Raw genomic sequence first — 27,785 nt, 5'->3', positions numbered from 1 at the left:
TTACTTATTTGACTGAAGATTTTTTTGTAACAATTTCTGCAACAACAACAACAAAAAGAGAGTGGAAGATAGTTAATTGTCAGAGTGCTCTCTGTTCTTTAAAGATTAAAATAAGCTTTGGCATTTGCCAATGCAAATCTAGACTCCTGCAACATCTGTAGAGTGAGGAGGGGGCAAAAGACTTTTAATTCTTTTGTTCCCTTCACACACACACCGTGTCCCACTACTGACCAATGGTTTCTGAAGGGAGAAGGGGGAAAGATACTGGTCAAGCAAATAAAGTCTGTGTCCCTACATCCTGCCTTCAATGGCAAATCCCTCCTGCCTATAATTGCTACGACCTAGTAACAACTGGGTGGAAGGATCTGGGCTCAGACATAGCATACCAAACTTGATGTTTGCCCTTTCTTTAGATTGCTCCCATGATCTTGCTCCCATCTGACCTTACAGCTTTGCATTTCCTGGCTTTTACTTAGCAAAGGATAATGGACCGGGGTGGGAGGAGCTCACTGTCCAAGTAGTGTCTCTCCTGGAACAATCCATTGTATGAAACCCATGGGAGCTAGAGGGAGTGGCATGGGCATAACGAGAACTAGAAATCACTGAAGGGCAAAGTAGTTCCACCTGTCTGCTAGTATATTGTTTATACATAAGTATTGTATGTGCAGAGTAATAGAATCTTCCCAACTAAAACATGATAAATATTAAGTTAAAAGGGCGTACCATCTGCAGAAATTCAATTTCCGTTTGAAGAGCCTCACAGGCATTTTCCATTTCATCTTCTTTGTAACTCTCCAATTCCGTTTTAAGCCTGTGCCAACAGTTCAAAACAAAACACCTGATATGGTGAGGCTGTCGGCTGCACCAATTCTTAATTTAACCTTGATCATTTTAGCAGAATCCCATTAGAGCCTGTAAACTCCCCAGTAATGTATGGATTACACATCAATATCCAGTTATAAATCAGGTCCAAAGTTTGCTAGATTTCATGCTGTAATATAAATTATAGTACCCAATACTGTATCAATCACTGTGTAGTACTAGCAATTGTTTAACAATGTGAAGAAATTAGACAGTCTTCGGGGAGAATATATCCCTGGAACAGGTGCTGTAATACAAGTTTGAGTTACAAGGCTGTAATGTTTCTTTGAGGGTTGCATGTGTATGATAGAATTATATCTTAATTATTCAAAAAATTCAAAAAAATATTCTTTAACATGCAGATTTGAAACTTTGATCCATGCCCTTTGCAGGTTTGTATGGATCTTGTTCCCAGAGTTGCTGATGCTCTCTGCCCATTGTTTACTTCTATCCCTTCTTTCCCATGAATTGTTAGTGGTACAAGAGATGAATTCTCAGTAGTACATTCCTCTTCCCACTCACTTTAATGAAATCTTTGACACCCAGTTACTTGCAATAATTATTCCCCACTATTAAACTGATATAAACAAAAAACAAAGATCTACAGTGTTTGGTGTAGACAGTGCCCTGTTTTATATATACATATCTATATCTAGTGGGGAGCCAGTGTGGTGTAGTGGCTAAATGGTTGGACTGGAAGTCGGGAGATCTGGGTTCTAGTCCCCACTCAGCCATGGAAACCCACTGGGTGACTTTGGGCCATTCAGACTCTCAGCCCAACCTACCTCACAGGGTTGTTGTGAGGATAAAATGGAGAGGAGGATTCTGTATGCCACCTTGGATTCCTTGGACGAAAAAAGGTGGGATATAAATGTAATAAATAAATAAAATAAATATATCTACATCTGTAGCATCTGGCTTAAGACAGTGACCAATACACAGCTTCTCATTAATTATTATGCTTTTGTGTTTTTTTACACATCCTCATGCCAACATACAGTGTAGCAATATGGATTATCCTTATGATATGTAGAGAATGTGTGTCAGCTGTTTAAGGATTCCTTCCCTCAAGTATGTTAGCAACACAGTACAAGCAGAACCAATGTCCCATTGTTTTCACAATATCAATGAAAGGGAGAGAGATATCCTTTACTCAGGCAGAATTTGAACAGCTGACCAATATCTGCCATGCCAGGAAACAACCCATGTCATTTTAATGTTGATTGCTGGATGAACATGCTAAAAAACAACACACCCAGAAATACCAGTATGAAAAGGAGAACTGGCGATGAGACAATCTTTCCATTACAATGGTCTCCAAACTTCTTACTCCTACGCATCTGCTTATGGAACCTCAGTGCATTACAAAAAATATGAAAACATTTTCTAGGATGCAGTCTCAGTTCATATGGGTCGTACTGGATGTATGGCCAAGAACACACTGTATGTTCTCCTGCAGCAGCTGCATGTTGCAATGGAACATTGGTAGTGGCAGGCAGGTTGTCATTCAAGGAAAATTGCCTGCCATTACTGGTCATTTTCTTAGAATCATAGAATAGCAGAGTTGGAAGGGGCCTACAAGGCAATCTAGTCCAACCCCCTGCTCAATGCAGGAATCCACCCTAAAGCATCCCTGACAGATGGTTGTCCAGCTGCCTCTTGAATGCCCTGATAAATTCATGGTTCCCTGGAACATAGTTTGAGAATTGCTGTAGAAAATACAATACACAAAATATAGGAAAAGATTTCCTTTTGTCCCAAGCTACACTACTTTCTTATAGAAACTTTAATAACAGCTTACCATGAAAGAGAGGAACTGCAGTTATAAAACAGAGCAAAACCCCACAGTTTAACCTATAACACCATACATGGCTTGGGACTACAGTACCTGATGGAGTGTCTCTCCCAATATGAACCTCTCCCAATATGTACACTATGATAATCATCTGAGGCTCTCCAAGGGCCTCCTCTGTGGGAGGTTTGGAGGATGGCAACAAGGGAGATGGTCTTTTCAGTGAAGACCCCCGACTGTGGAATGATCTCCCCACTAAGGTCTGCCTGGCACTGACATTGTCATCTTTTCAGGTTAAGACTCCCCTCTAATCCCAGGCATTTGATGGCACATGATGAAGCTTTTATTGTCTGTGTTCCAAATATCATATCCTAATATTTTATTGTAACTGTTTTTAGCTTTTAACTGTTTTTACATTTTTGTATGTTAAAGTCTTTATATATGCTTGAATTTGACAGTAGGTGTCACATGAAAATGTTGTGTACATATTTAGAAAAATGCATGTGCAAAGTGTTCTACTAGCACACAGTCAAGTTAAAAAAGTAACCTTGCATGAGTGTGACTAATTCTGTCAGTAGCAAAGAAAGAAATAATTAATGTAGGAACTTACAATAAATAGGCTACATATTAGTGGTTGTATGATGAAGAGAAATCTACAGACTTTGGGGATTGTGTACATTTTATGCTGGCTTGTTCAATAGAGCCTCTGAACTTGTTCTGAGAGTTCAGGATCGAACAACAGTCAGACAGCTCATTAAACAGTCTTGGGCAGCAAATAACTAAAAAGAAGCAGAAATGGTGACTTGATATGGGAGAAGTAGATTCTTTATATTGCATGTGTTCTACCAGAGAATAAAAGAACTCTGAAAACTAGAAGTCTACATACTGGATGCCACCCATTATATTTGCTTAAGTGGATACTTGCTGGACCAAGAAAAAGCTATTTCAGATCTTTTAATGGTCCACAGTATATACAGTAATAAAGTTATACTGCAGTCCTTGTCATACCTGTCAGGAGATTGTAAAATGAAAGCTAAGTGTAAAGTTGTGTTATATCCATCCATGATAATGGAGGAGCAATTTCTGGGGTCACCACGGATATTTTGGGATTAGTAAATGAGCCCATACAGGAAAGGGTTATATTCTGGGACAGTAAATCCATCACAGCTAATGTACATGGTTGTGATTTGATATATATTGGATGATATGGAGATTCAGAAGTTTGCCTTATATATAAGCAACATTTTATTGTTTGAATGTTGCTTGGTAACATTCCACACAGAACCAGTATGTTGAAAATAATGGTAGCATGTGGCCTTTAATTTAAACAAGTAACTTATTCAAGTGAAGTGTTAACCTAGCTTCACTTATTCACTTTTAATCTGTTTTTATCAGTGCGTGTTGGCTCCCACCACTTGCAAAATATGACATTATCTCTTCTTTTTTTACCACTACATGCCTTGCTTGCAGTGCCAGCAGAAAGCAGGCACAGGTGTGCTTTGCGGTAATATAATGTACATTGATAAAAACAGGTGCAATGTTCTTGTGCACTCATTCACACCCCAGAGAATACAATGCAGAAAAGGAGCCCCAAATGCACATGTTTGACACCCTGGATCTTGTGTCACACCATGGACTTCACAACATGTATAAAGCATTTGAGCTGGGTCATGTCAATTGTTTTACCTTTCACTGCAAACCATAGGATCAGTTAGCAAGTTATTTTACCTTAGAGAAAGATACTTTCAAAGATAGACTGCCTTTGTGTGGTGCAGCCACACCAAACTAATTTAGTAAAATCATTTGAAATGGAAATAACACAGTTACATATTGCCCTTACATACACACTTTTTAAAAACGTACTTTTGCATCTCATCTACTGTATCAGAGAACACACAGCAGTGTAGCATGGGAGAGTTAGGCAGCAGTGTAGGACTGCCTCTTTGCTATAGCCCGGGCCAAGAGCCCTCATGCAATTGCGCAAAATAGCAGCCCTGCTGGATCAAATAAAGTGTCCATCTAATCCAGCACTTGGTTTCTAACAGCTATCACCTCTTGATTGTCTCCTGCACTTCGTAATCTGAGTCCAGAAATGCCACACATTTTTAAATTGCATGGTGCAGGTAGCCAGGCATGAAGGAATATGATTCATTTTTTTGCCTGAACTGCTAGGAAAAAGTTATAATTGCTACTTGCAAACTACTTTGAAGTTGTAAAACAGTAGATTAATAATCATATATTTGGAAGGAACATTTACTTTTCTCACTGAGATTTTAGTAAGGTGGTAAGATACATTCTTACTTCTTGTTAGTCCCATTCAGTACCTTGATTTAGTCAGTCAAATATGATGTGTGTGTGCGTGTGTGAATAAGTAATTTAAATATGTACCAGGCTTATTATACTTACAAAAGAGAGAATGTCTCTGAGGTTACAGACTACATAATCAATGTTGTAGCGATGCTTAAGTTATGAATAAATAATGGAAATGTATCTTCATTGCTTCTAGAGAAATGTCTCTCAAAGCAATAAAAATATTTAAAGTTATGTTTAATCTGAAACACAATAGAATCATAATACTTTAGTAATAAGAGTCCTAACTTTCACTATTATTATTTGTTTAAATTATTATTATTAATAATTACATTTTTAGACCGCCCCATAGCCGAAGCTCTCTGAGCGGTTTACTAGTTCATTATTACTTTAGATGCGCACATTTAAAATACTATGAAAATATACTCTGTATAATTTATGATATTTTGTAACCTGCATGATCAGGAAAAGATGCATATTTGAGCAAAGTTATTAAATATTAATAATAATAATAATAATAATAATAATAATAATAATAATAATGTGCACGTGTTCCAACTGTTTGGTTAATAAGCAAAAATAGTATGAAACAGCTGAGGTGAAAAATAAGGAAGGATATTGTTCCAAATCCAAGAGAAAAGAATTTAGCCTCTAAGGGTTTTGTGCTTTTTCATACACAGGCTTTTAAATCTGCGATTTGTTTTCGGGTTTCTGCTTCGGGAATTCTTTGTAAGGTTAAGATCAGCCCTTTACATTCGCTACCCTCTTTTTCATTTTACCTGCAAGTTCTATGTATTTCATTAAACAGCATCATCTAGTGGCTGTAGTTGTAGCGGCAATTCCTCTTTATAGGGGACAAATGCAAACAGATTGCAATCGGATCTTTTTGTTACCACATTATTTCCATTTCAAATTAAGCCATGAAAATGCAAAGGACCCGCAAACTTCCGAGAGCAACCAATCTCAATCACAGGATAAATGCCCCATGTGGAGAAGCCCATTGTCTAAACAGTATTGCACACAAAAAAGTGCTGGACCAAGTGACTTGTAGAGAAAGCCTTTCATCTAGGCAAGAGAGCCTTTCCACTTTTCTATTCAAATGGGAGAGAGAAGTGCTGTTAGTTATCATCATATGTGCAGACTATAATAGCCATTTTCTCTTTTAAGGGAAAATCGGGAAACTTTATATTTTAACTGTCTTGCTCTTGCCTCTTCCTTTCTTTTGTCTCAACTGGGTGGTCTCAGCATGAGCATAGTCATTCAATATGATCTATTTTATTTTTGCTCTGCAAAACCATGCCTGTATAATATAATGGGATTTTGAAAGTTTGAAACTAGTTGATCCAACAAAGTATACTATTACCCATATTGTCTGTATCTTATGCTTCAGAATGAGCTATGAAAGCCACTTGTTCTGAAAAGTGTCCATATCAGGAGTAGTGCTAAGCACGCAGGCCTAAACAGATGGGGATATCTTAGCCCAGCAAATGTAAAAAGGGGATTTCATGTATTTATTTATTTATTATTTATTTATTACATTTTTATACCACCCAATAGCCGAAGCTCTCTTACCTTTAACTAATTCTCAGAACTCATTTGTCTTTTTAATACCACAGTCCTATACCTATTTACTCAGAAGCATCACCTTGAGTAAATACAACTTAGTCCCAGGTAAGCATGCATTTGATTGCAGCCTAAAAGACTTGATACTTTCGCTTGGTGATTGTAGGAGGGGAACCCACAAGTTTGCTGGGCAGCCGAGCCTGACATCCACAGCTATTGAAGTGGCTATTCAAGCTCTGGCAATTGTAACAGGGCTCAAGGGACCGAGTAGCTATTCCAGCCTCTCTACCAGTCCCAAAATATGGCTTGCGACAGTGTGAGCCAACTGTGCACATAAACATCAAATGTCAGCACTAGCAACTATAAATTAAATGGCTGGAAGAAGAGCCAAAATAGGAGTGCTGTGCAAAGGAGTATGCTACCATATTTACAACATGTGGGCATTTCCATGAATTTAGATCATTAGTAGCTTGGGAACCTGAACATTATCAGTTCTCTCTCTGTCAGAGGTACACATTTTTATTAGCTAATAATACACTATGTAACTATTCTGATTTCCCTATGACAATAGAGTTTCTTAGAAGAAAACATTAATAGAGTGGTTGAAGATACAAATAGCAGACATCAAAGCTAAAATCGATAATTATCTGGAGACTAATATCAGTTGTGTTCATATCTATTGAAACCTATGGGAAATTATAGATGGACCAGCATTTCTTTCAAACTGAGTTTCCTGTGTATACATTTGTGTAAGGAAAATTACTCCCAAGCATATTTCCAATGTCAAACTTTACCCTAGAGCAAATTTTTATTGTTGGATTATAAACCTTGAAATTGGGGTTCATAATCGAAACCCTAACACAATTTTAACTATAATAGCCCCACTGGGCATTGATATAAAAAGTTTTAGGAAATCAATGAGCATATTGTCATTACATAAACTCATTCTGCATCCCAGAGATTACTCCAGAGATGGATATTTCCTGGGTATAAAATTTAACATAAAATTAAATTGAAAATATTTGCTCAAAACCAACAGAATCATGGCCTTAGGCAATCCATTGTTAATATGAAGGATTTGTTAAGCTCTAGTGGACATATTTCCTGGATGATTTATGTGAATGTGGTGTCATTTGTTCTTTCATGGTTTCAATAATGAGCTTTCTTTTGCTATACTAAGAAATATAAGAAGCAATTTGAATTCTTTCAGATTAGTCAACTAAATAAAACCCTCAACTATTAAATAACATAAAACCAATTTCATACTATTTCAATGTTACTTCCAGGCCTCTGAAAACAGTGCAGAAGTTCATCCTTCAAAAAAAGCAATACCTTCTCCAAAATTTCCCTCTGTAATGGATAGGGGGAAACTAGAGTGCACCAAAAACATTAACTGAAAATGAATATGGACACATTAGTTTATCTGTAAATAAAAATGTGACTTTAAGTTGTTGATACAGGGGGCAAATCCCAAACCCTATTATACATTGCAATATTGGTCAAGCTTTTGTAGTTTATATTAGTAATTGTGGTTTCCTACTAATCCACAATAAAATAATTTTGCATGTTTTGATTCTAGCCATCTCTTCCCTATTCCTTTTGAGACTTACAATTAATAATAAGTTTCAATCCCTAAAATAGTTAGGTTCTATGTACTGATAAAATAAATCCATTTCCTCTGCAGAATATACTAAAATGTTTTAAAGCATGTATGTTAAGAGTGAAAATATAGACATACAGGTGTAGCACATGATAAGAAGCTTTTAAGTATTATATGCCCTAAATGTAGCACCAAAATTAGGTGCTTTTAACAAGTAATATTTAAATTGACCCTGATTCCAAGGTGCTGCCATAATTCAAAAGATTAAAAATGCAAATCTTTCTTCCATTCTTTTTAAGGGAGGCAAATCGTGCTTGGGCCTTCCAGAGATTTGGCTGTCAGTTTAGATACCTGGACCATATGTTACTTCTGCACATGACTATGACAATGGGACTGTTCTAAATAGGATAGTTTTAAACATACCAAGTGGAGTGCTGTCCAGCACAAATCACGCCCATTATAGGGCAGATAAGGCAAATCAGGTCACATGACAGGGGTTTCAAATAGACACTGCCAAATGGAAACAGCTAGTTCACACTGATGCATCCTGAAGTAAACTTTATTCTCTGGAGAAAAGTTAATTGCAATCACAATAGTACTAAAAGCTTTAGATAGCCGGTAACTGGAACTGATGATCAAAACAGTACCCTTTATTCTAAATCTTTTAAGATCCAACAAATAAACTTTGTTTAGAAGAAAACTCTACTTTATGACATGTTCTCCTTTGACTTTTATATTTAACACCTTGAAGCTGTGTATGTTGTAGAAGCCGTTTTGAAGCTGGTGACTAGCATGCTGAGAATATAGTGAGATTCTGCAATTGATTTTTCAGGCCAGGAAATAAGGCAGTATTTTGTCCTGGCACATGATCATATAATCCACTAGGATAATGGCCTTTCTTCAAAGCATACTACATTCTAGTTTTAAGGCTTTGTGGATCTTTGCTGTCAGTGGAGTGCATTTTGTTGCTTTTAAACTAGCTGGACACTTCAAAGCCTCTGATCCTCTTCAGTGACACCTAACCTGCCAAAACTGTTGTGAAGGTGTTTTAAACGTCTGCTAATATTGAAGCTTTTTACTACTATGTTTTCAAAACCATATTTTGAAATGCACTGAAAAAAAGCACTTTTTTTTTTATTAAAAAAGCACTTTTGCTTTTTTAGGACTTGTTTCTTTTTCATACTTAATAAATCTTTTTGTCCCTGATTAATCTAAATAGGGAATAAAGATTTTACTTTAGGAAACTTGTTAACAGAGAGTTCTTAAATTGGGGTTATCTTGCTTCTGGTCATGCACTGGAAAGTCAACTGGATTTTAATGGAACTAGTTCATAGGATTGTAACCTAAACATTTCCATGAAAAATGGCCTGCATTTTTTCAATAAGTCATTTAGTTTTAATTAGTACACCTTTTTCAAGGCCCACTTTGTACCTTAGTTCTACAATATAGCAAAAGTAGCTGGAGTAGAAGGCCTCAGCCAGAAGGTAGATCCTGGAAAAATTCCTGTAGATGATAGCAAAGCTGAGTCATTGTTCATTTAAAAGCTCCTTAAGCTGCCAGATCTTCAATAAACAGCCTTTTCTCTCTTCAAGATGAAGAGACATTTCTAATTTATTTTAATTTTGTTACCAAACAAGTCAAGGTGGGGCTCTAGCTCAGAACTAGATCATATGTATTGCATATATCCCCTGGTATTAGCTTTTCCCTAGACAACTCTGACCTGATTTGATACTTTGCGAGTTGGATGGCAAGGACTAGAGTAGTACCTTATTTTTAATTATGACTAGCATAATCACAATCTACAGACTGTGTGTGCTGGCCAGTATCTGTTCTGTCTGGTTTTGTGTTTTTATTTATTTATTTATTTATTTATTTATTACATTTTTATACCGCCCAATAGCCGAAGCTCTCTGGGCGGTTCACAAAAATTAAAACCACAATAAAACAACCAACAGGTTAAAAGCACAATTACAAAATACAGTATAAAAAGTACAACCAGGATAAAACCACACAGCAAAATTGATATAAGATTAAAATACAGAGTTAAAACAGTAAGATTTAAATTTAGGTTAAAATTAAGTGTTAAAATATTGAGAGAATAAAAAGGTCTTCAACTGGCGACGAAAGCAGTATAGTGTAGGCTCCAGGCGGACCTCTCTGGGGAGCTCATTCCACAACCGGGGTGCCACAGCAGAGAAAGCTCTCCTTCTAGTAGCCACCTGCCTCACTTCCTTTGGCAGGGGCTCACGGAGAAGGGCTCCTGTAGATGATCTTAAGGTCCGGGCAAGTACATATGGGAGGAGGCGTTCCTTCAAATAACCTGGCCCCAAACTGTTTAGGGCTTTAAATGTCAATACCAGCACTTTGAATCGGGCCCGGACCTGGACTGGCAGCCAATGAAGCTGGAAAAGGACTGACGTAATGTGATCTCGCCGGCCAGTCCCTGTTAGTAAACGGGCTGCCCTATTTTGTACCAGCTGAAGCTTCCGGACCATTTTCAAAGGCAGCCCCACATATAACGCATTGCAGTAATCCAAGCGAGAGGTTATCAGAGCATGGATAACTGTAGCTAGGCTATCTCTGTCCAGATAAGGGCGTAGTTGGTATATCAACCTAAGCTGATAAAAGGTGCTCTTTGCCACTGAGTTCACCTGTGCCTCAAGTGACAGTTCTGGATCCAAGAGCACCCCCAAACTATGGACCCGATCCTTTAGGGAGAGTGCAACCCCGTCCAGGACAGGGCAAACATCACCTCGCTGGACAGATGAACAACCCGCTAACAGTACCTCCGTCTTGTCTGGATTGAGTCTCAGTTTGTTAGCCCTCATCCAGTCCATTACCGTGCCCAGGCACTGGTTCAGAACAGTCACTGCCTCACCTGGGTTTGATGAAAAGGAAAGGTAGAACTGGGTATCATCCGCATATTGATGACACCTCAGTCCACATCTCCGGATAACCTCCCCCAGCGGCTTCATGTATATGTTAAACAGCATAGGGGATAAGATAGAGCCCTGTGGAACCCCATGGCTTAGAAGCCACGGCACAGAGCAATAATCCCCCAGCACCACCTTCTGGAATCGGCCATCCAAGTAGGAGCGGAACCACTGCAACGCAGTACCTCCAACTCCCAGCTCAGACAACCTATCCAGAAGGATACCATGGTCGATGGTATCGAAGGCCGCTGAGAGGTCCAGGAGAACCAACAGGGTCGCACTCCCCCTGTCTCTCTCCCGACAGAGGTCATCCCACAGGGCGACCAAGGCAGTTTCCGTTCCAAAACCAGGCCTGAAACCCGATTAAAATGGATCTAGATAATCCGTTTCATTCAAGAGTGCCTGGAGTTGTCCTGCAACCACCCGCTCAAGCACCTTGCCCAGGAAAGGGATATTAGCCACCGGCCTGTAGTTGTTAACGTCTTCCGGGTCCAGATTAGGCTTCTTCAGGAGTGGTCTAATTACCGCCTCTTTTAAAGAGGCCGGCACCACTCCCTCTCTCAAGGAGGCATTCACAACCTCCTGGACCCAGCTGGTGATCCCCTCCTTACTTGATGTAATGAGCCACGAAGGGCAAAGGTCAAGCACACAGGTGGTCAACCGGACTTGGCCAAGCACCTTGTCCACATCCTCGGGCTTCAATAACTGAAACTCATCCAATAAAACTGAGCCGGACAGCGCTCTGAACGCCTCTACTAGTGGAACTGGTGTCCTATTCATGACGAATCTGAGCGACTTTATCTTCAAAGTGCCGTGCAAACTCGTCGCAGCATGCTACCGTGCTACATTATGTGCTGACTGAGAGCCTAGGCAGCAACATAATAGTTGGAGGCCTTTAGAATTTTAATTCCAGTTTCAATGAACAACTTTTGTTAAATTGTTACCTAAATTAGGGGTTGGCAACTTGTGAAGCTCCAGATGTTTTACGAGTACAACTTCCATCATCCATCACCACTGGCTATGCTGGCTAACACCAATAGGAGTTGTAGGCCAAAACATCTGGAGGGCCACAAATTGCTCACCCCTGACCTAAATGATGATCACATTTGAATGTAAATTAATTTAGTCGTATTGACTTCAAAAACACTATGTAAACAGCCTATAACCAAGTACTCTGATGTAACTGTGCTCAAGACTGTGCTAATTATACTGAAGAGGTATTAGTAAATAAAACATATAGAAACACTAAACCCAAGAGCATCTTTTCATCTGTCATCAGTTTAATTGAGAAAAGAATTTTAGACCAAGGGAATCAGGAGAAACATTTCTGACCATATGAATCCGTGACTACAGTAGCAGCTCTAGTGTCATGAAAGGTGCTGCCCTACCACTGCTTCTCTCGTGAGGCCCTAATTTCCACCCTGTGTTTCCTGGTCCTGGGAGTTTGGCGTTAGACATGAAGCCATGGTGGAAACCAATTCTCAACCTCAGCTTCCCATCTATAACATGGGGACAAAACTACTTTACAGGATTATTTTAAGGATGAATGAGATAATTAAATAAAATATGTTGAAATATAGTATATTGGTTTTATTGACAGTTCATGTGAGAAAGCCACTGGCAATCAAGTCAAACCTATGAGCTCTGGCTGGAGCTGAAAATGGTGCAAATGACATCCACATCTCAAATTACAAGGTTTTTCAGGAAGGAACATCCCATAAAATGTTTCCCTTAAGTCTTTCTAGGCTACATAGCAATCAGTGTGCAACTTATGTTGCTGAGGCAGTTTCATTAGCCACACTTTGAAAGTAAACTAAGCAATTCCATATTTAATTAGTTCTTTGTTGGTATTTAAGAATTAAAAGCTACTCTAACAAGATTCCTCAGTGTGTATTGTCCTTATAAAACAAATAACTAAAAATCGAACAATTTAATCAGTCAACCAACTCATATGGAAGTGTGTTATTTTCCTCCTGAATTGTCTTCCTGTCAGGCCTATTGACATTATGCCTCCTTCATTCAGTGTTACGAGATACATAATGCAAAACAGCTTATCATTTTGAAACATCAGCTGAAATCCTGTTCCTTGTGGGAACTAGAGTTATATAGCAAAAAGTAATCAAAGCTAACTTAAGTGTTAGTGATTCTTGGCACATTAGGAGATATTGTCTTTAAGTTTAATTCCTTAATCTCCAGAGATGTTGCATAAAATTTACTGGGTTCAGTCCTGGATATGAAGTTTGGCTACTTGTAATGCTTGCTTCAAAGGAGTGGCTCCCTGAATCAGGGGTGGCTCACTCATAAAGAGGGGTGAGGCACCCTCACCAGGTGGTGGGGTGGGAGGTGCAGCGAATTGCACCACTCCCTTGCTGCTCCAGGAGTGCCTCCACCACTGCAGCTGTCTCCCCCAGTGGGTGCTCTAGAGAGTTCTCAAAGTAGCTCAGAAACTAAACTAAACTACTTGCTTTCTTTTCAAAGTAGCTTAGCCATCAGAGATTGATGACTCCAGACATTCTTCTGACCTCTCTGGGGGATTTTCCTGCAGTTCTAACCAGAAGTCCTACTGAGCCCCTGGCCTCTGCTTGAAGTAAAGGGATGATTCATGTCATCGAAATTGTAAAGACATGTTGACTGCTTGGTATTCTGAAGAGCTGAAGCCACTGAAATGATTGGGTCAACAACTTGAGTGCAAGTGACAGAAGACGTAAATCGCTTGTATCCCTGCTAACTTGGCCACCATAGTTTTAATGGATGCAGGTAGGAAATTGGCTGGTCCTGTTGTTACAGATAGTTTTCTCAGATTGTGCAACCTCAATATAAAAACAATGTACTTGGAAGACTGAGGCCAATGACATGTGCTCTAGAATATTTCCCATTCTGGGTAGCAAAATATGCCAGAGCTGGGGGATTGTGGACTTTAGAGGTAATCAATGTTTTTCAGAGAGGTGTAGCTTCTGCTGCGCTTAAAGAGACAATAGTGAGACTGCTCATAAAAAAAAGGCTTGATAATATGACCACATACAATTACTGCCTAATGCCCAATCTTCCACTCTTGAGTAAGCTGTGTTGGAGAAGGTGATGTCCTTTTAAAATCAACTAGCCTTGGAGGGAACTGGTTATTTAGATCCAATCTAGTTTCAAACCTGGTTCTGGGACAAGAAACTGCTGGTTGCCCCTGTGAAAGACTTACATTAGGGAATGGGGTGGACATGGGGGAATGCAGCCATATAAGTTCTTCATTAGTTCCTTATAAATTCTGAAATAAATTATTATCCAATCCAATGCTTACGTAAGAGAAGTCACCCATCTCTATTAATTTCCCCCTTTTAAACTATCAATAGATCAGTAAATGCTATAATAGTTGCATCCATTACGCTATGCCCCTAGGAACTGCTCAAACATTCTTCTCCCTCTGATTTAGTTTACAGAAAACCCGCTAGTTTGGTTGGTACTGCAGCCAGAAGGGCAGAATAAGCACAGATTAACTAACCTTTGTGTCAGTTAAAGCCACACACTCCTTCTCTGAACAGTTTTGCAAGTGTGGATAACTATTTCGTTTAAAATAAAAGAATTAAGTACTGAACAAATATTTGATCAGATAACTTGCAAGGACCTTCAGAAAAAAATGCAAAGAGGAACGGGCAAAAAGGAAGAGGCAATCAGCATCTGATTGGGAGGCTGCTGACAAGGCAGAAAGCAGAGTTCACCCCATACCTGAAACCCTGTACTCCTGTCCACAAGTCACATAAGGACATCAAAAACATCACCATTTCTCAGAAATTTTAATTCCATCTCTGAGCTCTCAATTCCAAAGAAAAGTAAAGAACAAAATATTAGGAGGCTGTATTACTTGGCTATCCCAAGTTACAAGCATAGTTTTCAATTGTTCTGGAAGCTCTAGACAAAGAATCCTATCTATATTTTTGAGTGATGTGTGTGTGGGAAATCATGTGCACTATGCATCAAAAGTTTGGGTAATAGCTGTTCAAACTGACCAAATTCAGAGTTTATGGTAATCCCAGAAATAATATATGTATATACCTTTTTCAAATATACAATAGCTCCTAAAGTCCTTTTTCTCTGCCTCTACACTTTGAAATGTGAACAAATATAGACTGAGTTCTGATGGGTTAAGGCACCTGTCATACAAATATTACCTACTTAACTTTATTAAATGGGGAAAAACAGAGAATATTTAATAGAAATTTATGCGGCTTGGAGAATTGAAGGATTTAGACTAAGAGATGCATATTGATACTTCGGACTTAGATTAAGAAAACATACATGTGTAAAATCTTGGCTTATGGTGCACTCGTCTAATTGTTTCTTTGAGGTAGGCCCAGATTTTAAAATGGTAGGTTCCAAAAATGTCTTCATCATTAAAAGTGACATGGCAGAAGAACTGTATCATATGATTTGTAGTATATCACATTAATATCACATGATTTCCCAAAGGACTGCTTCTATTTATCAGTAAATCTTTATAATTATCTTGCTTAATAGACAGCAATTTGAAAACCCTTAATATGTCATGTTAAGCTTTTCATAAAAATATCCCAACATGGTTTTTCAAACATTTAATCTTTATTATATCTAACTTCTGTTTAAATACTTTATTGATTCAAATCACGGTAAGTCAGTTGAAATCCCATGGATAGGAACTAACCTTGGTCCTCAGCACTTTTGTACTTAAAAGTAAACACCACTTTTCTAATTATGCTGTACTGAATGTAAAATGACACTGCAATAGCAAGATACTCCAGGAGAAGTGTATTATTTAGAAGGAAGATGACAACCTCATACATCAGAAAAGCTAATGTACCATAATAGAATAAATAATGCAAAAGCAAGTTGTAGTGTGTTGTACCACATCAGCTAACGGACCTGCAATTGGTGTTATCATTAGAATCCCTCTTTGATGTATATGTCATCCGTACAGTTTTGCTTCTACACACAAATTCTGAAGCTAACTACATTTCATTTAGAGGATTTGGTTTATCCTTCAGATCCATGCGAAGAAAAAAAGGGGGGCTTGGAAGACCTCTGGCATTTTGGACTTAAAAATGTTCATTATTGGAGAAGATTCTCACTGAAAAGGTCCCAAAGGACCACAATCCTATATGCACTTACCTGGAAAAATGTCCCATTAAACTCAATGGGGTTAACCTCAGAGAAAAGATGTATAGGATGGATTGCATTGTTAAAATGTGATTTGAGGCATCTTTTGCTCTGCATGGTGCTTCCCACCATGTAGACTGCCACATACTTTTAAGGTGGGTAATAAATAATAATAATAATAATAATAATAATAATAATAATAATTATACCATATCTAGCTAGAGGCATTAGGAATAGTCAAAAGTAAATATAAAAATTATTCTTAAATCAATGTATTGTAACAGGGTACCTTTACCTTACACATTCCAGATCAGTCTGAGGTTTTTCAGAAATTTTGATTTTTTCTGTTTCTAAATGCTTTGTAATGTATTTAGCTTCTCTTATTTCTTCTTCAAAGTCTAAAAAAAGAATGACACCCTTTCTATTATACTTTTATAATACTATTATTTTATAATATATAATTTAAGGAAGGGTTACAGCTTAATATTAGAGTGCATTCTTTACATGCAACAGGTCCCAGGTTCAGTCCCCAGAATCTGTAAATAGGACTGGGGAAAATTCTTATCTGAAATCCTGGAGAGGCACTGGCCACATCTGCACAACATGCTAAGCCACCCTGAGAATAAACGACAGAGTGGGGTTTGTTCAAAAACCCAGGGTGCACCTGACAAACTATCGGGCTCACCGTGGGTTGTTCTCCTCCACCTTCCCCCTCAGTCGTCCAGCCAATACCCCAGTATCCTGCATGGCTGAACCCCTCTTCTCTACCCATTCTCCCCCTTCCCCACTCCAGTCATGATCCCTTTTAGTTTATTTTTTTCAGCCCCCCAAATTTGTGCAAATTTGCTTATTATTATCGTTGTCAGTCTTTTGCATGTGTGAAAGTGTGCTCTTATGGCTGTCTGATATGTGTAGTCTTGCCTGGTTAATTCACTTGTATGTTTCAACTTTCAAAGAGAGGACTGAAGTGCAGTAAGTGACATACATGGACATTGACAAGATGAGACTGCATATAGGCTACTTTCTGCACAGTTGCCAGGGTCCCATTGATAAGCTGTCAAAGAAAAGCAGCAGCAAAAGGGAAAAGGTGGCAAAAGTAGGTGCACCAAAAGGGGGAGGAGGAATCTCTCCAGATTAGCAATGTGATTCTCTAGGTTTTAAGTGTTGAATTGACACTTTTCAGTGTTCTCCACCTTTTCCTTGAGTCTCCAGTTACACCAGAAAGGGGAGATCTTAGCTTCCTGCCCCCTTTTGCACCTCTTTTCGGAGCAATTACTGCTGTGGCTACTGCTGTTCCCGGACAGTTGTGTCATACAATGTTTTCTGGTCAGGATCATTTATCAAATGTATTTCTCAAACCATGAACATCAAATCAAGTGGTCAGGTAAATAAAATACCTTTGAGTTTTCTCTGGAGAGTAAATAAATCCTGCTTTAATTCATTCTTCTGCAGCTGAAACATTTTTAATTGTGCATTTTCATGCTCCATTGTCTCTATTGCTAAGGAAGTAATGATTTTAGAGTTGAGAGTCCATTACTGATTTAATCTTTACCACATAACCCCATACTATGTTACAAATCCTCTCTAGATATTTTGAAAGAATTACATATATACCTTATGAAATCCAACACTGCAAGAAATTATATTCAGTATGCTGCATCTAATAATCATATATAGAATTACTTATTAACTTAGATATGCCTGTTTTAGCTATTTCACAGAAATAATGTTCATTCTGTATTTCCTATTGTTAGCCACCTTGGGCTCCACTTGTGTGGAAAGGTAGGATATATATTTAATTAGTAAATCCTTAATTTGGTCCTGTGTGAAGAGCTGAATTTAAGAGAAAATGGGGAAAATAAGGGAAATTTTATTATAAAAAAGAAGTCTATTCAACATAGTATTTTTCAAAAGTATGAGCTACAAAAGCAACAAACGCAAGCAAAGCTCACAAAAACAATTCGTATGGTGGGAACTATGCACTACACGCTTTCTTGTAGTTTATGTGAGGCTCTATTTTTGTTGGAGAACAGCACAGTTTGAACTTTGTGCAATGTTGGATTAACTGCTGCTGCTTCTCATTGTTTCATTTTAAAACTCCTTGAACTGTTGAGTACCTTGTACTCCAAAGGCAAGATAAAATCAGCAGGTGAAATGTGTTACCACAATTTGATAAACTGCATTGAGCCCCTGGCAAATTGTGGCTTGTTGTTCCACATAGACACAATCCAAGAAACAGCCAAAAAAACAGTTTTACTGTTGGAAAACACCAGCGAGCAATTCACATTTTCTTGTACAGTAGCACAACCAACATTGTATGTGTCTAGAAATCAACAGCAGAAGACATTTTTGGCTAATTAACTTGAAATAAAGACTATGTATGGGAAAGGCATTACACTGTAATTCAGTGATAGGGTACTTTACTGGAGCACCTATGGATGGTAGTTGCCAAAGTACAAATGGGCTGAACCAAAGCTACTCTCATCCATTTTTTTTGTCATTTCCAGCGTTATGCCCCACTTTGGTTCCACCCCTTAATATGTGTCCATTTATATTGGACTGTTGTGATTAGAAATCATGCAATATCAAAATGTGTTGAACTATCTGGATGTCTTGGACTACAAACCCAATAATGCCCCACCTGGCATAGCTATGCTGACTGGGGGGTCATTGAAGTTGAAGTCCAGAACATCTGGAGGGCATTAGGTTGGGGAAGGCTAATTGTATTGAATGCATGTTCAATAAACCATTATCTTGATCAATATGATGTATATTTCCAATATAGCATCCTCCTGGCTGCATAATATCACATGACATTATTTAAGGAAGCAATTTTCAGTTATGGAGGGTTCAGTAGTGGCTTTAAAAGCAGCTCCAAGAACAGCAGCACTAACAGATCTTGTGGATTTTCCCCTTCAGCTCCAATGCCAGGCCCTTTCACACATGCTAAATAGGGCATCATTTTTTTTTTAATATCAAAAAACATTTTTTCAAAAAAGTGGATAGCACATTTAACAATAAATTTTCTCATAATTGAGAAAAACTCAATTATGCAAAATGCAGCCCATATCTACAATGTTCCACAAACTTTTATCACTGAGGTCATCCGAGGGCCTGCTCCTGGTGGTTCCACCTAGATCCATCCTCCTATTGGAATCCATCAGGGGAAGAGCCTTCAGTGTGGTGGCGCCCCTCCTGTGGAATTCCCTGCCTCTGGAGGTCAGGCAGACTCTGACCTTGTACTCTTTTCGGCACCTCCTGAAAACATCTTTATTCCAAGAAGCCTTTCTTTAACATGCAGACTTGGATTTCTGATTTTCGCTTCTTTTTAAATTTTGTTTTAACTGTTTTATTCTGTTTTTATTTTCATTTTACCTTGTACATCGCTCCGAAATTTTTCAATAGGGAGCGGTATATAAATATTCTAAATAAATAAATAAATAATAAATAAATGGTTACAACTAATAGCCCTGCCAGGATTCCACTGAGCTGTGGGGATCCAATTCTCATTTGCAGCCTACAATCATCCTCTTACTGACTGCATATGCTTTGCCATCAGAATTATCCCCAAATCCTAGAGACCAGAGGATTTTTTCCCCAGGCTGAAAGGACATGGATGGCCAGAAGATACATGCTTTCCCATTGCTGCGATCCTCAGAATCCACAGATCTTTAATGGGCTGGCAGACGTTTACTGGGCTTCTCCCTCTACAGCTGCCATGTGCTTCTGCCACCCTATCAGTTACCATGATCATTGCATCTTTACTGTCCCATCAGCTGCATATACTGCTGTGGATGCCACCCTTGCCATAGTTAGTATTCTCTTCTCACTGGGGAGGACAGTAAGTGAATGAGTGATACAGAGAAACTGTACTGAGAAATGATGAACATGACATACCTATTGGTTATTGAATCTATGAAGAATTTCAGGGGGCTGAGGCCTCAGCTAGATGAAGGGATGAAAGGGCGACGATCTTGCGATTTTATGATTGTGAGATCATCGCCCTTATTAACATGCAGCGGCGCGTAACATCACGGCCACCATTTTGTTTTAGTTTTTAAAGGAGAAGGAGCACACGAGCGCCCGTCTGCAAAACAGTAAGTTTTTAAAATAATAATGATAATTTCCCCGCTACTCCCACCACACCCCTGATGGCTGGCAGATTGGCTAGCATAGAACACATGTGATTATAATTCACTGATGCAAGATGACCTGTTATAAGACACTTTGAATCTTTTTCTGAGGATGTTATCTGATGCATTTTAATTCAACAACAATCCAAAAGGCCTCCCCTTTTACTTTTATGCTAACTACATTAGTTAGGGTTCAAACTGGATTGCAATGGCTATGGACCTTGCCTGATGTTTATATAGAAAAACAGCCTACTGCATACAACTACTATTCTCTCTACTCTGTAGCTGCAACTCATGGATGGGATAGTGAATGGGAGCAAGGACTGGTAAGAACCTTATGTCTGACCTCCTGTCATGTCCAGCAGTATTAATGTGTTAAAGCACTGTATTTTGCAGTTAATGTTCCCTTCAGCAAATCCTTGATGCTCTATTATAGTATGCTGTTTTTCACTCTAGGCAAATCATAATCTTACACAGTTTTCAGCTTGGAAGAAAATTGTAAAATTGTAGTGTCACAGAGCTACAGAACAGCCATTTATATTCTCAGATAATCTAAGATAAAATAATTAAATTTAAGACATACCATTTCTCAAAACATGTTCTTTTCCTTCTAATTCACATATTTCAGTCTTGACTCTTTTTTTAATTAAAAGCTCCCTATTGGATGTTAACCCATGTTCATTGTTGAAGTCTGTAATTTCCTTCAAAAATTTCTCATTCTCTATGGCAATTTTTCTCTTTGTTTCCATCTAATGATGCGATAAAATGATTTTATGTGTGAGAGAAAACTTTGTTAAAATAAATTTCAAGGTTTTAAAAAACAAAACCCCAATATAAAACGCATGTATGTATGAAGATCTGTAAAAACAACCATCTACCTTCTCTTATATTAACCATACCATACTGATATGAAGAAATGTAATCTGCATACTTGTGCACTGAGTACTTGTGACATGTGATAAAATTGTTTTTGTGTTCAAATTGCGATTTGCCTATGAATACTGGACAAATCACTGCTTCTTGCTGCACAGCCCTAACCATGATCCCTTGGAAATAACGTCCACTTATTTCAGTAGAACATAGTTCAAGGGAAGTTTGCATAGAAGCAATGTATTTCTATGACTGGAGGAATAACCACAGCCTCATTCACAAAAATGTTTGTGAGCATAGCTATTATAAAGATTGTATATTGAAAATGCTATGAAAATGAATAGCATCATAAACCCATGTCATTAATTGTAAATAGATTTACTGTTGAAATCAATGAGGTGACTGCCTTAAAATAATGGCTCATTACATACCCTTTTAAAAAACCCTTATCAAGTGAATCAAGAACCTAAATTTCTTAATTTATCTCAGGTTTCTTAAAACATGGAACAATATTACAGAAACATGCATTTCCTTAATATATTTTAGAACAAGTTCCCTTACAGGCTCAGACTTCAAGATCTCCCAATAGTTATATCACTGGGCAGTATCCTATGCGGCCCGTCGCTAGCTAGTGCAATTGAGGTGGGGAGTAATGCCAGCACAACTGAGAGCTAGTGGTTCAGAACATAACCAGAAACGAGCAGAAATACTCAATTTTGGAATGGGGCAGATCAGCAGAATGGAACTCCGCTAACCTGTCCTGATCCGGAAATGAAAGGAACATGGTTAGAGATGGGTCCCACCGATACAATGGAAGGAGCAGAAGTGCAGCAGCCCCATTAGATACTATCCTCTGTTTGAAATAGATTTCAGCAACATGCTCCCACCTGTACCTTTGCCTACAATTAAGTAGATTATATAAATATGAAGTATATGCCATGTTTCCAAAGTCCCATTAGTCTGGTCTAAAAAACTCATACATTTAGGATCCAGGAAGCATCTCCTTGCTTTGCATCTTCCTCCTTCCCTCATGATAAATGGTTCTGGCCCTGTTCCCTCATATGAGACCAAACACACCCCATACATTATATAAAATGCAACTCAGCAGCCAACACTCTTGCAGGTCTCCTGTATCTTGTAAGGTATATTTGTGCTAAATAAAGTTTTACTACTACCAGATTGCAGCCTGACCTAAGGTGGATCACAGGAGCAGTAACACCACCATACAAATACCATACAAATACCATAATTTTTTTATGGTAATAAATTACGACATGGGTCCCCAAATGCATATTTTGAGTAAATGTGGGTCTGAAGATAAAACACCCTCACTGGAAACATACAACAGTTTCAAGCAGAATACTCCTCTGATTTAGTAGTTCAGCTTTCTGTTTTTCTAAGCTCTCTTCCCGTTTCTTCAAAATCTCCACATTAAAGAGCTTTTCATATAGCAACTGAATCTACAAAAACAATTTTTAAAAAATTGGTTATAACATCTACAGCTGGGTTTTCTTTATAAAACACACACACACACACACACATTTGTTACACACGAATTCTGCATATGATAGGCCCTACGTAGATTTAGAAACTAAGCTTGATATGTCTTTTCCTAATAAGACTAATAAAGCTATATTCTTTACTGCTCTTATGTAGCATGGAATTCAAATGCGATATAGGCTAATCTGTATGATTTAGCTGGCCATATATACGTTCTATTCCTAGATTTCAGAGAAGAGAACATGAGCAAGGAGAACCCATCACAGAATAGGATTTGCTGTCACATAAATGCAGGAAATGTACTGTTGTGGTAAAATCAGTTGTACACTTCTGAACATTAACCTCACTCTTAGGAGACTGTAGTTTCCTCAACACACTGGGGTAATGCCCCTATAATATCCTTCTCACCTGACTATGGACAAAGTACCCAACTCCCAGAAGCTGCTCAGGCCTAAAACAGTTTTAACACAGGACAGTTTTATTCCTCTCCCTCTGTTACTCTTTACAGCAGTGTAGTAACTTTCAAACAGCAGAAACTCCCACAAACAATGAAACTACGTAAGTTACGTCTTTTTAAGAAGGACTGAAAGTTACTGAGTAGGTGCTTCTAGGCCAGATCTACACCAAGCAGGATATAACACTTTGAAAATGGTTTGAAAACTGTATATGGGGTGTGTCCTGGGCATCAACAGTTGTCACTACTGTTATAAACTGGTTTAAAGCAATAGTGTAGATCCTGCCTAAGTTAAAAAAAATATTTCAGAAGAAAAAATGAAAACATAAAAATAATGAAAAAGATGAAAAAATAAACTTGGTTAAGTGCTTATATTTTCCCGTATATTACATATTTTCCAGATCTTACACAGAGTAGACTCAGGCCACAGCTAGACCTAAGGTTTATCCTGGGATCATCCAGGGTTCACCCCTGCCTGAGCACTGGATCCTCTGTGTGTCACCTAGATGAACAGGTATGACCCCTGGATGATCCAGGGATAAACCTTAGGTCTAGCTATGGCCTCGATTATCTTGGTTACTGATTTAGCCAAATTGAAGGATTTGGGGCGTCACCGTGCCTTAGTTCTCAGGGTAACCTTGGTTAGAGATGTCCTGACCATTTGATCAGAGGTGCTCAGTTAGGCAAAGACCCTGTTTCATCTTAAAGTGAAAGTATAATCAAGATGGGCACAGCTCCCCAAGCCTTGATTTGGCTCACATTTACTTACATTCCTGTCTTTTGCTGCTCAGCATGGAATGGAAGGTACTACTCTTTTCTGCTAAGCAGAAGAAAAGCTGCACTGCCCAGAGAGGAATGCTAGTAGTATTCCTCCTCAGGGATGGCAGCTTCTCTTCTGCTGCTCAGCACGGAGAACAGACAAAGCAAGAAGGTTTCCCCTAGGAGGATGCACTCTTTCCCAGAGAACAACTTTGGAAGATCCAATTATCTGTCGGTTATCTTCCCAGACACCTGCAGCAAAATTTTCTCAGGTGCAGAGGATGCCCATCCCTGCACCCAAGAAGGCTTGGATGTAGGAGTCTCAGAAACGAGGTGCACTGGCTCAAAATGCTCCATCCTTCGGCTAATGCTATGCTGGCTGCTGTGGAAGCAGCTTTCCCTTTTTGATGGCCAGCATAGAAATGGGTCATGCTGGCCAAGAAGCAATGGAGCTTATGCTGACTAGCCAGCAAATCTTCAATATAGGATTCCACCCTAAACTACCTACACAATATATTCTTTATAACAGCATTTTTGAAAAGCATTAAACCTTGAAAGGCAAAATGCTATAATTCAAGTTCTAATTACATGCTACCTAGTTTTTCAGAACACACCAAAAATTTATATTTCCTGAGAGCATTTCCTTGACCATAAGCAGTCTCTGTGAAATAGAAGTCAAAAACTCTGAACTCTAAAGTTCAGCTACAAAAGATTTTTCTGTGCCCCTGTATTTACAGATGTGAGATTGTTCAAGTTCCTGTACACATGAAAATGTGGAGTAACACCTTTAAGGAATTTCGAAAAGGAATTCAAAGTGCTGTTGCTCACATATATTACACTGAAGATCTTTAAGAGAATAGCATAAGGTTATGTTTCTTCACTCAAAGAAACTGATAAGTGGTGACAAATTTAATAATGTTCAGTATTTATTTCATTCAGAGGAAGCAATCCACATTGGCTTTTCCTGTGCTTGTAAGGTGCCTCATCTTATGAAAAATAAATTGAGACTAACCAAAGAAGTTAATAAGGCATTGACCTTCATGTAATTAATTCTGTGGGTTTAAAGCTATAATTGGTTTAGGAATGCTTTTCTAGCTTTCCTCATTAGTAATTCACAGTAATTGTTCCCCCACTTTCATGACCCTCTGTATCCACCATGGAAACCAAAACTGTAAATCACAATGAGTCAACAGCACATTAGTGATCTACAAATAGAATTATGATTGTCATAAATTAATTTTGCAAGCATCAACACATCATTGTGTAATATGGCAAAAAGGACAATAGGGTTCCTGTTCTATGATTCGAGCTCACTGCTGAGCCTGAGGTCATGAAAAATGCAGTTTGTGATGTTGGCCCCTAATGCATACTTTTGAACAGCTCTGTAGGTTCTGTATTTCCATATGACATCTACCTATCTTTTCTACAAGTTTGTGACATTCAACAAAATGTGGGATACAAGTCAGAACTTTTACAAATTAGATAATGGGCAGTGTGGTGAGCAGATTTTAAATAATCTGCATTTTATTTTTTTAGTTACTATTTTTTAATACCAATAGGTACTAGGAATAAATACTGCAACAGCTCATATGGTCAGGGGATGCTCCTGTATTGTAATGACGTATACGTATCATAGTAAATTACTTCTATTAATATAACATAATAATTGCTATCCTACCTCAACTTCCAATTTTCTTTTTGTTTTGTCTAGTTGTTCTGTTAGTTGTTTGGCTTTTTCATGAGCTAGGGTTATTTTCTCTTTAACTGCAACAAAAAAAATGAACTTTAACACATGGGAGAAATTTGTGCAAGTAGTATTATAAAATTTGCCGTTTGTAGTTGGAATAGCATGAAGAGTAGAGATATAGATATTTGACCAGTTATGGATATCTTATGGTGGTAAATTCATAATTCATTATGAGCTTGAGGTTAACTGCTAAACACTATGGCCATGGATAGTAAACTCCAGAAGAACTGCACAGCCTTCTCTGAACCAACAGACTGTCCAATGTTTGGAATGAGACACTTCTTGAGGTTAAAGTTAGAACTAGTTGGGTTAGATAGAAGCTTTTTGTGGCTAGAGAGAAAAAAAGATTCATTTCCCAGTTCTGTAAGCCTACTTCTCTCAGCTCTGAATCCAGAAAAGGATTATATTGTTTACAAGCTGGCAACAGCACAACAGAAGTCATTTTATAGTACAATTCCATATATCTTTGTTTCTTGGTGAAATGCTCTGTTGTTCGACTTTTAAGTCCCAGGATACAGCTGAAGTTACATGTTCTGTACCCAAATTACCTTGGGGAAAACCCTATAAGGTATTTGTTGTTCTGAAGTAGCAGGAGAGGGGGGTGAAGCATTGACAGCTGGTATGATTGTACAGTAAAATTCAGTGGCACAGTTGAAGACCGGAGCCCAACTTGGACAATTAACGCTCACATGATTATAAGTGCATGAAGGGCAGTGCAGGGCCACACTTGTTAGTTCTGCCTGGTGCAGACATCCTGCTGTCTACATATGCCTGATTTAGAGCTCTGCATTGGGAGGGTGGAGGTGGCACACGGGGTGGGGTGGGGGATGCAGTTCCCCTCTTCAGACCCTAACATATGGAGAGGAGCTGCCAGGGCCAGGTTCTCCTCTCCCCTTGAAGTGATTGTAGCTGTGTGAGGGGAGAATGCCTGAAAAGGGCTGCAATTGCAAGCAACAATAATTTCAGTTCCAGTCAATGCATATACAAGTCTTCAGCACAGATGTCTTTTGGTGCTTCCTGGAGGACAGGGCTCCTTTTCTACTGCAAATCCCAAGTGTTTAAAAATGTTGAGCTGAAAGGATTGTGAAGTTATATTCAATCACAAGGTGTTTATAAACTTATTAGCTGGAACCCTTTTAACTTGCTTTTCAGGCCAAGGAACACAATTGTGTTGTCAAGTTTCCCTTCAGCGATTAGGAAGTCTATGTCATAGCGAAAGGCTGTTTTCTAATGTCTTTTATCATGAGTCCCACACAACTACCCTAAATTAACAATATGCTTATTCGGAATTAAGTCCTGTCAAATTTGAATTAGTGGATAAGATTTAAATTGCATTTAAACTTCCTACTTGCAATTGTTAGTGGGGTAAAAAGGGAAAAATGAATCAGGTTAATTTTTAAATGGCTGGATTACAAACCTAACAGCCCCCTTTAGTCACACCTCCTGGCTCAAATTACCTCAGGATGGCCACCAACCTTGGTGCATGAGGCGTCGCTTCTCCTCTGCTTTCTGCTCTGTCAGGAGAATTTGCTGAAACAAGGAGTCTAAGCTCATTTTCCCCCCTTTGACTCTCTCTTTGGGAGGGAAAGGAGGACGTAGGTCACCCTTATCTCTTTCTGCTAAAGAGCTGCAGTAAGATATCAGGTCAGTTTCAAAGAAGGAAAATGCAAATAACCAGGTCCTTCATCCCCGTACCCCACCGCCTGGCTGCCTCAGCGCATTCCTCTCACGACCAAGCTGGTAAACTGAACTGGGAGAAGTTTGGCCAGAACCATTATAGGTTCTGGCCAACCTGGCGGGGGTTACTTTTTATCCCCCTCATAAACAGACAAACATTTGCTCTGTATATATTAAGCTAGCATATGAGAAAGAAAGACTTAACCTGTCCCTCTCCTTGGCCCCTTAGTTTACTACCTTCATGGAGCTTTATATGAGTGGGAATATTCAAAAATATTCCTCCTACCTTCAGATTGAAGTGGTACAGGCTAGAGCTAGGAGTGCAATGTAACATTTATAGTGTAGTCTACTCAGAAGTTAATTCTATTGAGTTCAGTGGGGCTTACTCCCAGGTAAGTGTATAGGATTGCCACCTTAATCTAGTTATTAATTGGATATATGACTCAGTTCACACACACACACACACAC

At 38.6% G+C, this 27,785-nt stretch overlaps 1 protein-coding gene across 1 annotated transcript; it reads right to left on the bottom strand.

Annotated features, from left to right (window-relative positions):
• On the bottom strand, nt 1-27,194 carry CCDC172 (coiled-coil domain containing 172). The gene is made up of 8 exons (XM_063131574.1): nt 27,116-27,194; nt 25,572-25,657; nt 22,524-22,640; nt 20,894-21,059; nt 17,575-17,676; nt 16,473-16,575; nt 724-811; nt 1-36 (listed from the first exon to the last, which is right to left on the bottom strand). Exons 1-8 carry the CDS (start codon nt 27,192-27,194, stop codon nt 1-3), a joined length of 777 nt encoding a protein of 258 aa, XP_062987644.1.
• Between the last annotated feature and the right edge of the window lie 591 nt (nt 27,195-27,785).

The sequence above is a fragment of the Elgaria multicarinata genome, chromosome 8, assembly GCF_023053635.1.
Source record: "Elgaria multicarinata webbii isolate HBS135686 ecotype San Diego chromosome 8, rElgMul1.1.pri, whole genome shotgun sequence".
Lineage (NCBI taxonomy): Eukaryota > Metazoa > Chordata > Lepidosauria > Squamata > Anguidae > Elgaria > Elgaria multicarinata.
Note: the sequence above shows the minus strand (reverse complement) of the source record. Positions and strands in the feature narration are given on the sequence as shown.